At 51.3% G+C, this 14,669-nt stretch overlaps 1 protein-coding gene across 1 annotated transcript in view; it reads left to right on the top strand.

Moving 5' to 3' along the window:
• greb1 (growth regulating estrogen receptor binding 1) overlaps positions 1-14,669 on the top strand; it is a 252,071-nt gene that overhangs the window by 220,929 nt on the left and 16,473 nt on the right. Inside the window, exon 30 of the mRNA XM_038800249.1 lies at positions 12,025-12,225. Within this exon, the coding sequence (XP_038656177.1) occupies positions 12,025-12,225 (201 nt within the window). The remainder of the gene's footprint in view (positions 1-12,024; positions 12,226-14,669) is intronic.

Genomic DNA, 14,669 nt, shown 5'->3' with positions numbered 1-14,669 from the left:
GCTCGACGTCGGCGTATTGAGGGTTTGCGTGCAGCAGGTGGACCCTCTCGAATATCGGATCTGTTTTATGGCTCCTCACGTGCCTCCGGAGTAGGACTGGTCCCGGAGTCGTCAGCCAACGTGGAAGCGAGACCCCAGAGGTGGACTTCCTGGGGAAGACAAACAAACGATTGTGAGGGGTCTCGTTCGTGGCCGTACAGAGGAGCGACCTAATGGAATGTAGGGCATTGGGTAGGACCTCCTGCCAGTGGGTGATTGGGAGAGTCCTTGACCGTAGGGCTAGGAGGACAGCCTTCCAAACTGTCGCGTTCTCCCTCTCCACCTGCCCGTTTCCCTGCGGGTTATAGCTAGTCGTTCTGCTCGAGGCAATGCCCTTGCTGAGCAGATATCGACGCAGCTCATCGCTCATGAACAATGTACCCCTGTCGCTGTGGATATAAGCGGGGAAACCAAACAGTGTGAAGATGCTGTGCAGTGCCTTGATCACGGAGGCCGAGGTCATATCGGGGCAGGGGACCGCAAAAGGGAAGCGGGAGAACTCATCGATGACGGTGAGGAAATAGATGTTGCGGTTGGTGGATGGGAGGGGCCCTTTGAAGTCCACACTTTGTCGCTCAAAGGGCCCAGAGGCCTTTATCAGGCGAGCCCTGTCTGGTCGATAGAAGTGCGGTTTGCATTCCGCACAGATCTGGCATGCCTTAGTCATGGTCTTGACCTCCTCTGTGCAGTAAGGTAGGTTGCGGGACTTGATGAAATGGGCAAGCCGGGTGACCCCCGGGTGACAGAGGTCATTGTGGATGGCTCTCAGGTGGTCTTTTGTGCGTTGGCGCATGTGCCGCGGGATAGGGCATCCGGGGGCTCGTTGAGCTTCCCTGGGCGATATTTAATATCGTACGTGTAGGTGGAGAGTTCTATCCTCCACCTCAGAATTTTATCATTCTTTATTTTGCCCCGTTGTGTGTTATCGAACATAAAGGCAACCGACCGTTGGTCGGTGACGAGGGTGAACCTCCTACCGGCGAGGTAGTGCCTCCAGTGCCGCACGGCCTCCGCTATGGCTTGTGCCTCCTTCTTGACTGCAGAGTGCCTAATTTCCGAGGCGGTGAGGGTTCGGGAGGAGAACGCTACTGGTCTGCCCGCCTGGTTGAGGGTAGCAGCCAGGGCGACGTCTGATGCGTCGCTTTCTACCTGGAAGGGAATGGCTTCGTCCACCGCGTGCATGGCGGCCTTGATGATGTCGGCCTTGATATGGCTGAAAGCCGACTGGGCATCAGCCGTCAGGGGAAAAACCGTGGTCTTAATGAGTGGCCGGGCTTTGTCCGCATATCTGGGGACCCACTGGGCGTAATAGGAGAAAAGCCCCAAGCACCGTTTGAGTGCCTTGAGGCTACGGGGGAGGGGGAGTTCCTTAAGGGGATGCATGCGGTTGGGGTCTGGGCCTAGGATCCCGTTTTCCATGACGTAGCCGAGGATGGCCAGCCGGGTTGTGTTGAACACGCATTTCTCTTTGTTATATGTGAGGTTGAGGGCGCGGGCAGTCTGGAGGAACTTCCTCAGGTTTGCATCGTGGTCCTGCTGGTCATGGCCGCAGATGGTGACGTTGTCCAAATGCGGGAAGGTAGCCCGTAAGCCGTACTGGTCCACCATTTGATCCATTGCCCTCTGGAAAACGGAGACTCCGTTTGTGACACCAAAAGGGACCCTGGGAAAGTGAAACAGCCGACCGGCTGCTTCGAAAGCCGTGTAGGGGTGGTCCTCTGGGCGGATAGGGAGTTGATGATAGGCCGATTTTAGGTCGACCGTTGAGAATACCCGATACTGGGCGATTTGAGTCACAATTTCCGCTATGCGGGGAAGTGGGTACGCATCGAGTTGCGTAAAACGGTTTATGGTCTGGCTATAATCCACTACCATTCGTTGCTTTTCCCCGGAGCGGACTACAAATACTTGAGCCCTCCAAGGGCTCTTGCTGGCCTCTATGAACCCCTCTTTTAGTAGCCGCTGAACCTCTGACTTGATAAAAGTCATGTCTTGGGTACTGTACCGCCGACTCCTAGTGACAACGGGCTTACAGTCGGGAGTGAGGTTCGCGAAGAGGGGGGGTGGCGCAACTTTGAGTGTCGCCAGGCTGCATACCGTGAGTGGGGGCAGGGGTCCGCCGAACTTCAGTGCCAAGCTCCGGTGGCTGCACTGAAAGTCCAGACTGAGCAGCAGGGGGGCGCAGAGGTGAGGGAGGATGTAGAGTTTAAAACGGGTGTATTCAGCGCGAGGTCCGCGACACAATACCCCGTGATTTGTACCGAATGGGACCCTGAAGCGAGGGCGATAGTTTGGGAGGCGGGGTGGGCGTGCAGGGAGCAGCGCCTTACCGTGTCTGGATGAATAAAGCTCTCCGTGCTCCCGGAGTCGAATAGGCAGGGAGTGTCGTGGCCGTTGATTTATACCCGCATCATTGAGTTCCGCATGTGCTTTGGCCGCGATTGATCGAGCATGATCGCTCCTGGTTGCAGGTAGTCAGAGTCCTCAGTTAAGTCGGACTCACAAAATGGCCACCTGGAGTCACAAAATGGCTGCCGCCGTCAGTCGAACGTGTCGGGATTCGAAGATGGCCCCCGCCAAGATGGCTACCCCCATTACTCGCATGAGGTCGATGACGTGACGGAAGTAGGCGTGTCCGGCCGCCGCGCGGCCACGTTGCGGGGCCTGTGAGGCCGGGAGCTTGATTTCTGGGCCTGGTGAGGCTTTTGTTTGCGGCCTTTGGGCCCAGCCAGACAGACTTTTGCGAAGTGCCCCTTCTTCCCGCAGTCGTTGCAGATCGCGGAGCGGGCCGGGCAACATTGACGTGGGTGCTGGCCTTGCCCACAGAAATAGCATGGGGAACCCCCGGAGTGAGCGGATCGCCGTGTGGCGCAGACCTGTAGCGTGGCCGAGTCTGGAGGGGATCGAGAGGGGTTCGCAAGGTCCGCGGAGTATGTACGGAGGTTACGGTGGGCCGTTTCTAGAGAATAGGGGAGCGTTACCGTGTCTTGGAGATCCTTTGCCCCGTCTTCTAGGAGCCGCTGCCGGATGTACGAGGACCTGATACCGGACACGAAGGCATCACGAATATGTAAGTTCATGTGGACGTCATTCTGCCGTCACTTCTTTATGATTGCAGTTCCTCGCGAGCGCAGTGAGTCTCTCCACGTATTCGTCTAAAGTTTCCCCGGAGCGCTGGCTGCAGGCCGAGAGCAAATGTCTGGCGTGTACCTCGTTAATCGGCTTTACGAAGCGTTTCTTTTGTATATCGACCGCAGTTTCGTATGTCGTAGCGTTCTCGATCACGGAGGAGAGTTGGTGGCCCTCCCGGGCATGTAGTAAGCTCAGCTTGCGAGCGCCGTCGACTTCAGTCTCTGAGGAGTCTAAATAGGCCTCAAAACACCGGAGCCAATATTTAAAATTTTCTGGGGCCTCCAGCAACCGAGTGTCTAGGTTGAGTTTCTCCGGCTTTAGAGAGCCGTCCATCTTGATGTGTGGTAATTAAATTGAGATACCCTCAATTACGATACAGGAGAGAAGATTGGTAATTCAAAGGCTTTAATTACCAGAGAACCGGACAGCTGCCGAGAAGTGTGGTCACAGCATGCTGCCCAGTGAGCATCACCTTATATACCGTTTCCTGGGGGCGGAGCCAGAGGCAGAGTCCCCTAGGGTTCCAAGCCCGGTCTTAAAGGGCCAATGTATTAAAGGCAAGGTACAGTTACAGCAATTACCGATGCCATTCATCACAGTCTGACATGGATATACTGGTATCCTGATGACGATCCAACCTTACCTGCTGATTCTGGAGTAGGAAGGTTAGGATCACCTGAGGCATGCAGTGGAGCTGGCTCAAAGATGTCCACAGTTATCTTTGCCTTGCCGGGGCTTTTTGCCATGGAACAGACAGGAAAAGATAGACAGCAACAACAACCAATGGTAGATGTTGAAGAGTTGTCTTCAAGTCAAACTAGAGCTGTTGTGTGTGAAGAAAGAAGAGAAAGTAAAGTGTCTGAAACATTTAACCATGAGAGTCATCTGTACCTATGTCCAGTTCACTTCCTAATTAAAGCATCGTCTCTATTAATCCCGGCTGTGCAAAACTATTGAATACAACAGCTTTGCTCTTCAACTATGTTAATCTAACTCATACCAAAATAATTGTCAGAACTCTGTACAGTAGCAGTCATCCTAGCTTTTATTGACCTTTCCCAGGTGTCCGCTGCATGTGTATTTATCAATGAATAAATGTATTGCTCCCATGTATATATTGGGCGGGATTTTCCAGTCCTCCGTCGTGTGTTTCTCGGCAGCGTGTCGTTCGCTGGCGGCGGGATTCTCCCTCTTGCCACCGCTTGTCAATGTGGTTTTCCCGTTGAAGCCACCCGCCTCTGCTGGGAAACCCGCGGGTGGGAATGTGCTGCCAGCAGGAAATTCCCAACGGCTGGGAATTTAGAGTATCCAATTATAATTTGTTTCCAATTAAGGGGCAGTTTTAGCATGGCCAATCCACCTATCCTGCACAACTGTTTTGGGTTGTGAGGGTCAGACACGGGAAGAATGTGCAAACTCCACACGCACTGTGAGCCAGGGCCGGGATCGAACCTGGGACCTCGGCGCCGTGAGACAGCAGTGCTAACCACTGCACCACAGTGCTGCCCCTGTCCTTGCAATTACACTTGTCACAAATATTCAGCAGTGAACTGTTAAGCCCATGGGTATCATTTAAATACAACACCTGGGAAAACAAATGTGACATTGACCAGAATGACATCTCTGTCATCTGTGCCAGGTCCTGCCATACCTCTGATAGTGGGTATTTCCTAAATATGGCCGACGATTTGATTTGGAACAGACCACTGAGCATCTATCAGGTTGCTCCCTGCATTATCTGATTATATCCGTCATTGAAAACAGATATTTTTCTTATTAATTCTCGATATATGAACATTGCTAGCAGGGCTCACATTAATGACGATCCCTATTTCTCCTTCAGAAGGTGATGATGGGCTTTGTTCTGGCAACTTAATAGAAATAAATTATTTGTTAGGTCACTTCAGGCAACAGTTTAGAGTCGATCACATTGATGTGGGACTGAAGCCGCAGATAAGCCAAATCGAGTAACAATATCGGGTTTGCTTCCCTAAAGAAATTAACGTGTCAGTGGGGTGTTTTACGACAATCCTGTTTTCACTTTAACTGGTATGGTGCGAGCTTTTATTTTAGAAGCTGAATTTAAATTCACAAACTCGCATTCTACCCTGGTGCCTGACACTGTAGACGGTGTGTTAGGTTCTCTGGATTGCTAGTCCACTAACAACCGGTGCGCTGCCATAACCAAATACTGTGATCATTCTACCCCCACCCATTGTATTCATTAACTACGTTATTGTGAAGTGACATATCTCAGTGCAGTAAAATTCTATTGCACAGTGCTGGAATCAAGCTCTCCGTGATGGTCAGTGAAATGAAAGTAAATGTGGTGAATGTAACTTGGTAATTCACACTGTATCTTTGTAAGCGCAGTAGCGTTATCCGACCACTAGGGGGAGTAGCTCTGGGAATGCTCAGGAGTTTGTACAGGGCTCCACCTTTGGCTCCGCCCATGACTCTACCTCCTTGCACTGCTGTATAAATACCCTTGTCCAGAGTCAGCCTGCAGTTCACCGAGTGTTCATCAACGGGTAACAGGCTGGCTTTGTAGTAAGTAGATGAAAACCTACTGTTCATATCGGAAAGCACGTGTCTGGTGAATTGATGGTTCCATCAATTTAATCTACTTAAGAACAGTCAAGATCGATCATGGAATCGGCCCTCAAGCCTGGACGCCTGGAACTCGACCCACAGGATGCAGAGGCAAAAGAAATCTTCTCCCACTGGCTGCGGTGCTTTAAGGCCTACCTGGCAGAAGCGGGCACAGCCGAAACGACAGAGGAACAGAAGTTAAGTCTACTGCACGCGAGGGTGAGCCACAGAATCTCTACGCAACTAAACTCGGCCGGTTCATATACTGCAGCGCTAGCGATACTCGATAAGCTATATGTAAGGCCCATTAACAAAGTTTACGCACGCCATGTGTTCCCGACTCGCCGCCAGTGGCCTACAGAATCACTCGCCGAATTTTTAAGGGAACTCAATAATTTGTCAAATGACTGTAACTATCAAGCGGTTACCGCGGCTGAACACAGAGAACTTGCTGTACGCGATGTTTTTGTAGCGGGCCTCAGGTCTAATTATGTGCACCAATGACTGCTGGAAAAGGGGGCCCAAGACTTAGAAACAACTGTGGAAGCTGCTACCACGATGGAAGTCTCCTTCCGCAGCCTTAACTCGTTCCCCGCAGACCCCGCGACCCAATCATGGGCCCCCGACCAGCGCCTCCCCCAGGCCTGTGCCACGCGGCCGCTCAGCCACCAGGCTGCTCCAGCCTGCCATTTCTGCGGCCAGAACCAGCACCCGCGGCAGCAATGCCTGGCCCACAATGCGACCTGCAGCAGCTGCGGGGGGGAAAGGCCACTACGCAAGAGTGTGCCTCGCTAAAAGGGCCCCAGCCTCCAACTCCCCAGCGGCACAAAGTAATCGCTCCGCAGGCCCGCGGGTCCCAAAACGCTGCGGCCTATGCCCCAAATCCGCCCCCTCCCGTCACGTGCGATCCATGGGGGCCGCCATCTTGGCAAACCTCCACCACGCGGCCGGCCACGTCCGACTCATGGGGCCGCCATCTTTGGACGGCATCTTCCTCGCCGCCCGCCACGTGCGATCCACGGGGCCCGACCTGCATCTCCACGCTCGGGACAACTCATCGGAAGAGTACGACTACGAACTCAGAGGGCAGTCATCACGGGTCCACTCCAGCACAGCTGATCGAGCCGCTGCTACCCGCAACTCAGCGCAGTCACTCTGGACCAATCACACCCGAAGCATCTGCGAAATTCGATGGCCAGAGGTCCAAATCAACGGTACAAAACGCCATGCCTCTTCGCTCCGGGAGCACTGAGAGCTTCATACATCCAGACCTGGTTAAGGACGCTGTTCGCGTCCCCGTTTTCCCCGTGCGGCAAACTATCCTCGCTCGCTTCAGGCTCCCATTCGGTCCAGATCCAGGGGCGCACCACCGCGACACTCACAATCCGGGCGCTAGCTACTCAAAATTCCAACTCTATTGTTTTGCCCGACCTCTGCGCCCCACTCTTATTAGGCCTAGACTTTCAATGTAACCTTAAGAGCCTCACCCTCAGCTTCGGCAGGCCCCTGCCCCCACCTCACTATCTGCAGCCTCGCTAACGCTGCGAATTCCCCCCCCCCCCCCCCCTCCACCAATCTCACAAAGGACTGTAAACCCGTAGCCACTCGTAGCAGGCGGTATAGCCTGCAGGATAGGGTATGTATCAGATCAGAGGTCCAAAGGCTTCTCAGTGAGGGGATTGTAGAGGCCAGCAATAGTCCCTGGAGAGCTCAGGTGGTGGTCGTTAAGACCGGGGAAAAATTCCGTATGGTTGTCGACTATAGTCAGACCATAAATAGATTTACGCTCCTTGATGTGTATCCCCTCCCCAGGATTGCAGACATGGTAAACCAGATCGCCCAGTACCGGCTCTTTTCCACGGTGGATCTGAAGTCTGCATACCACCAGCTCCCAATCCGCCCGGAGGACCTCCACTACATGGCATTCGAGGCCGATGGCCGCCTCTTCCATTTCCTCCGGGTCCCTTTCGGCGTCACTAATGGGCTCTCGTTGTTCCAACGAGCAATGGAGCCGAATGGTGGACCAGTACGGGCTGCGGGCCACGTTTCCGTCGTGGACAATGTCACCATCTGCAGCTATGGACCAGCAAGACCACGACACCAACCTCCACCGTTTTCTCCAGACGGCACAGAAACTAAATCTCTCATATAACAAGGAGAAATGCGTTTTCCGGACAACCGATTGCCATCCTCAGCTATGTCGTGGAAACGGAGTCCTGGGCCCCAGACCCGGACCGTATGCGCCCCCTCTTAGAACTCCCCCTCCCCATTGCCCCAAGGTCCTCAAACGGTGCTTGGGCTTTTCCTACTACGCCCAGTGGGTCCTCAATATGCGGACAAAGCCCGCCCACTCTTTAGGGCCACAACGATTCCGCTGTCAGCCGAGGCAACGCCAGGCCTTCGACTGCATCAAGGAGGACATCGCCAAAGTGGCCATGCGGGCGGTGGGATGAATCCACTCCATTCCAGGTTGAGAGCAACGTCTCAGAGGTCGCTCTAGCAGCCACGTTAAATCAGGCAGGGAGACCAGTTGCATTTTTCTCTCGTACCCTCTCTGCTTCAGAACTCCGACCACTCCATCAGTCGAGAAAGAAGCACAAGCCATTGTGGAGGCTATCGTTACTGGAGGCCACTACCTCCAGGTACGTAGGTGTCACCCTCATCACGACCAAAAGATCGGTTGCCTTCATGTTTGACAACTCGCAAAGGGGCAAAATTACAAACGACAAAATTCTGAGGTGGAGGATCGAACTCTCCACCTACAATTACGATATATAAGTATCGACCTGGGAAGCTCAACGAGCCTCCGGATGCCCTATCCCGCGGGACATGCGCCAGCGCAGCGCAGATTGACTGATTGAGTCATCCACAATTACCTCTGCCACCCGGGGGTCACCCGGCTCGCCCACTACATCAGGGCCCGAAACCTGCCTTTCTCCAACGAGGAGGTAAAAGCGGTCACCAGGGACTGCCCGATCTGTGCGTAGTGCAAACCGCACTTCTATAGACCAGACAGGGCCCACCTGGTCAAGGCTTCTAGGCCCTTTGAACGCCTCGCGATTGATTTCAAAGGGCCACTCCCCTCAACTAACAAGAACGTTTACTTTCTAAATGTCGTAGATGAGTTCTCCCCGTTTCCCTTTTGCTATCCCGTGCCCCGACCTGACCTCCCACACAGTCATTAGGGGCCTGCATAGCATCTTCCACCTCTGTTTGTTTCCCCCAGCTACGTAAACAGCGAGCCGGGTTTGTCCTTCATGAGCGTCGAGCTGCTCTGTACCAAGGGCATTGCCTCGAGCAGGACTACCAGCTACACCCCAGGGGGAACAGGCAGGTGGGAGAAGAGAAGAATCGGCGGTCTGGAAGACCGTCTTGCTGACCCTCTGGTCTAGAAAGCTCCAAGTCTCCCAGTGGCAGGAAGTCCTCCCAGACGCGCTCCATGCTATTAGGTCCCTTTGTGTACAGCGACCAATCAGACCCCTCACGAGAGGCTCTTCTTTTTTCCAGGGGCACTAACACGGGGGTCTCACTTCCGGCATGGCTGAGGACACCGGGCCCGGTACTCCTGAGCACACAAAACCAACCCCCTTGTTGAGAAGGTGCGCCTGCTCCACTCCAACCCCCAGTACGCATTTGTCGCGTTCCCTGACGGCCGTCAGGACACTGTATCCCTCCAGGATCTGGCACCCGCCGGATCCAGCGCCCCCTCTACCCCCACAGAACGACCCCTCACCCTACACCCCATGCTGCTGCCCCCTTGCGCTCCCGAGCCCATGAACTCGCTCCACCAGTTCCGCGCACCCGCGCCGGCCAGCCCCCAGCGCCTCCAGTCCCTGGTCGAACCAGGAGAGTATGAAGCTCGGATACAATCCTCCCTGGAGTCCGCCATCGTACCCCAGCACACAACACCCATCCAGCCACCGCAAGAGGCTGCAACCCCGGTGTTCCGCAGATCACAGCGGACAGTTCGACCACCGGACAGACTGACTTTATAGACCGCCATCCCCGCCGGACTTGATTTTTTTGCAGGGGGTGAATGTGGTGAATGTAACTTGGTAATTCATACTGTATCTTTGTAAGTGCAGTAGCATTATCCAACCACTAGGGGGAGTAGCTCTGGGAATGCTCAGGAGTTTGTACAGGGCTCCACCCTTGGCTCCACCCACGACTCCTCCCCCTTGTGCTGCTGTATAAATACCCTTGTCCAGAGTCAGCCTGTAGTTCACCGAGAGTTCATCAACGGGTAACAGGCTGGCCCTGTAGTAAGTAGATTAAAACCACTGTTCATATCGGAAAGCACGTGTCTGGTGAATTGATGGTTCCATCAGTAAAGCACTCCAACAATCCTTATTGTGAGCTTGTCCCCCAAACTGCGTGGTTCATTCAAATGACACAGCAGTAACAACTTCCTGCATTTATATGGAATTATTAGTGAAATGTCCCTGAAATGTAATCAGGCAAAAAATGGATAGTGAGCCAAAGAAGTAAATTATCCGGAAGGGTGACTAGAAGCTTGTTCAAAGAGGTAGATTTCAAGGAGCTACTTAAAATAAACGAGGCAAAGTGGTTTAGGGAGGAAACTCAAGAGTGTGGTGGTTGAAGACATAGTTGCCAGCGTGGGGTGAAAAGCCAGGGAATAAATGAAACATTAATGTGAGTTGTGGGGCTGGAGGAGGTTCTGAGTTACTGATGTTTTTATAAGGTTTGAATTCCTGATTCAGGCGAGCAGGATGTAGCTCCACTAACTCAGATCTCCACCTTTTCCATGCCATGTATTTTGGCAGTTATTCTTCCTGCAACTATCTGAGTCCTCCCTCCTCTGAGTGTGGTGCACTGACTGGTGTTAGTTAGTGAATCGGCTGACACACAGAGAGCTGGGAGGGTGCCAGGTGTTATGAAGTGCTCGTTTGGGCCCTGTAAAATCAAACAAGAGCTGATGGCGCAGATTTGAGAAATGACCTTGAACTTGGGAAAAAATGTTACATGAACAAGATAGTCCTGGTGGGTTGTGGTGCATTGAGGGGGTGAAGAATGGCCCTTCATTGGAGAAATCCTTAACTTCCAAAAGAGCCACCAAAACCATTAAACAGTGTTCCAGAGCTGTTTTGTCAATTGGAATAATTGTGCAGCCAGACTTCTCCAATACTGCTGAAATGAGGGAGGTTCACAATGATCAAGGAGGCCCTTTAAAAATAAAAACCATTTGATGTCGAATATTGCTCCTCTTCCCCAACACCCCAAAATACATAAATTGTGCATCAGGAACATAAATCATATCCATAAATGCATTATAGCATGAAACTAGCTTCCTCCAATACAGGTATGTGCAGTGCTAAAGAGCATCAGTTCTCATGCCACACGATGAAACTGAAGTGGACCCCATTGTAATGATATGTATAATGTAAGGAGTACAATGAAAGGGTGAACAAAATGACGTTCATGTATCTCAACATTAGATGGCATCACTGAGTAGCCTTATAAAAGGCTGTGTCTCCAAGCATTCTGGGAGAATGTTAAGGGGAAGGATAGTGAGAGGTTGAGATAGTGTTAGTTGTCTTAGAAAGACGTTACAGATTACTGTACCATAGATTTAATACTGTTGTTTTATTAGCTATTACTGACTAGAGTGTGCAGACCATTTAAGCTAGTGTAAATAAACTAGCTTTGTTTTAAATACATAACTTGATGTTCTTTGTCAACACTATGACTTTTAACTATCTTGGAGAACTATACGAGGAACATCACACCCATAGGTTTTGTGCAGTACTTGTGGATGCTAGAAAGCGGATGGAATCTATCCAAACATATCTTAATTTACAGCTTTCGGATGTGTAGGGGTCCCTCGGTAAGAATTGCCCTGAAGCCCTGGTTTCAGACGCAGATAAAAGCAAATTATTGCACATGCTGGAAAACTGAAATGAAAACAGGAAATGCTGGAACAAACTCTGCAGGTCTGGAAAGAGAAACATAATTCATGTTTTGAGTCTTCCATTTCATGTTTTTGTTCCAGATGCAGATAGTGTGCAAGCCCACTGCAGCTGCCAATCCTGTTCATGTTTTTCCGCATTCCCATTATTTGCTTGACGGTCAGAATTTGGATCAGTACCAAACCAATTCCTTATTTTCGTATCTCATGCAAAGAATATAATTCCTGTCACACTCTTCTTTTTCACGTATGTTATCCAGAAGCCTTGTGAAGGAAAAGCACTCGAGTGGGTTGTCCTTTGATGACGACACTGAATATATTTGTATTTGTTTCAGGTCCCTGATGTGCCAATGTCTATTTCCCCATCTCAATATATCTGTGCACCAGACAGCAAACATACATTTTTAGCTGCACCAGCCCAATTGCTGCTTGAAAAGTATCTGCAGCACACAAGTAACCACCTGTTTCCATTATCTGTGAGGAACTACAATCATCCAGTGCTGTCAGTTGATTGTTATCTCAACCTAGGACAAGAGGTATGGTGCTAATGTTAAAAAATCTATGCACTAGCTCTCATTAATAAGTATCTTTTGAAAGTTCAAATCGGAGATATTCAAGTTTTTTTTTGGTGGGGCCCAGAGGAGCACTCCAGCAGCAAAGAGAGCAAGAGGTGGGTCTCAAGGAGGGGTTTAAGGAGACAGTTTTTAATTATAATCTTTATTGTGACAAGTCGGCTTACATTAACAGTGCAATGAAGTTACTGTGAAAATCCCCCAGTCGCCATACTACGGCATCTGTTCGGGTACACAGAAGGAGAATTCAGAATGTCCAATTCACCTAACAGTTGTTAAAGCAGAAAAGAAGCCGAAGGTTACCTTTACACTCCACGATGATCCTGGAGTAGTGGAGGAGCCTGGCGTGTTTCCTGAGGAGATGATCCTTGGTTTGGGAAAAATTTGGCGATGGATTCCTAAACTACTTGGTACAAGAAATGAAGTCTGCACCCCTTTGGACTGAGGTGGCCCTGGACGTGGGAGCCATATAGGGGTTGGTGAAAACTGGGATGGGAGAGAGCAAGAAAAGTGTGGCAAGGGAATGGTCGCAAAATTGTTTTTTTTTAACAAACAATTTATTGAGGTATTTTAGGCATATAGAAAAAGTGACATTGTACAGTACAAAAAAAAAGAAGTCAAGACACAAATTACAAATTAAACATAGTGCAAACGGCTCTGTTCTCGCACGGACCTGCCTCAATATCTCCCGACTCTACCCTTGCCCCCCCCCCCCACCCTGTGATGCTTACTCCTCTGCGAAGAAGTCAATAAATGGCTGCCACCTTCGGGCAAACCCTAGTAACGAACCTCTCAAAGTGAACTTGACTTTCTCTAGGCCAAGAAAGCTCGCCATGTCCAATAGCCATACCTCAGCCCTCGGGGGGAACAGTATTCGTCGCCGGGCTACCAGGGAAGCAAAGACCAGAACGTCGGCCTCTCTCTCCTCCTGGACTCCCGGGTCCTCCGAAACCCCAAAGGTTGCCACCTAGCAACACCGTCCTATCACCTAACCCCGGCTCTAATCTAACTATATGGACACCCCCCACCTCGGCTCCCATTGACTAGCTGCACTCAGCTAGCCTGGGGCTCCCAGCCTCGGCTCCAGCCCGTCTCCAATCCATTGTTCCCAGTCACCCCGACCCCTCCACACCACTTCCCCAGATTAGCACTACTTAAGCAAACACTCTATACAAGTCATAAACAACTCCCACAATAGCACAATTCAAGTTAAACAAGAAAAAAAAGATAAGAAATAACAGGCACTCTTCAGTCCTACCCATACAGACACAGAAAAAGATTGCATAAAGTTCCCCTGAATCATCCATTTTAACCCAGCTTTTAACTGTTTTCTTTATTAATTCCCCCCCAGCCAAACTCCAACTAAGCAAAGAGGCCAAACAGGAAACATTCAGGAAAACTATGCAAAAAGCACGCAAAAACAAGAAAAAAAAGATACATCCCAAAACGGAAGAGACACCACATATACTTAAAAGCTCCAACATGAGTCCAAACGTCCTCAGCTCAGGGCCAGCCCTTGCTTCTTAACAAAATCCATCGCCTCTTCGGGTTCCTCGAAATAGTGGTGCTGACCCTTATATGTAACCCACAGTCGCGCTGAAAAAAGCAATCCAAATTTCACCTTGTTTTTATACAGTAACCCCTTCACCTGCCTGTAGCCTCCCCTCCTCCTGGCCACCTCCGCGCTCAAATCTTGGTACACACGCAGGGTGGTATTGTCCCAAATACAGCTTTGTGTGCTCTTTGCCCATTCCTTGCCCAGGTACCTGTGAAAGCGTACCACCATTGCTCGTGGGGGACCCCCTTGTCGCGGCTGCCTCACCTGCACTCTGTGCCCTGTCCACCACCGGCGGGCGCCGGAACACCTCGCTGCCACACTTCGTTCCCCAGCAACGTCTGAAACATACCCTCCACAGCGTCTAGCCCCTCTGCCCAGTACTTTCCTGGGGCGGAGAAACTACGACATCTTCTTCGCAGCCTTCAACACATCGTCAATGAAGATGAACATCTTGCCAAGGTCAGCCCCACACCCCCACTACTTGCCTTCAAACAACCGCGCAACCTCAAACAAACCATTGTTTGCAGCAAATTACCCAGCCATCAGAACAGCGCCCACGATACCACACAACCCTGCCAGGGCAATCTCTGCAAGTCATGCCAGATCATCGACATGGATACCACCATTACACGTGGTTACACCACCCACCAGGTACACGGCACATACTCGTGCGACTCGACCAATGTAGTCTACCTCATACGCTGCAGGAAAGGATGTCCCGATGCGTGGTACATTGGCGAGACCATGCAGACACTGCGACAACGAATGAACGGGCATTGTGCGACAATCGCCAGGCAGGAATGTTCCCTTCCAATCGGGGAACACTTCAGCAGTCTAGGACATTCAGCTT

The sequence above is a fragment of the Scyliorhinus canicula genome, chromosome 6 (genome assembly GCF_902713615.1).
Source record: "Scyliorhinus canicula chromosome 6, sScyCan1.1, whole genome shotgun sequence".
NCBI classification, from domain to species: domain Eukaryota; kingdom Metazoa; phylum Chordata; class Chondrichthyes; order Carcharhiniformes; family Scyliorhinidae; genus Scyliorhinus; species Scyliorhinus canicula.
This window is presented reverse-complemented; position numbering and strand designations above follow the sequence as displayed.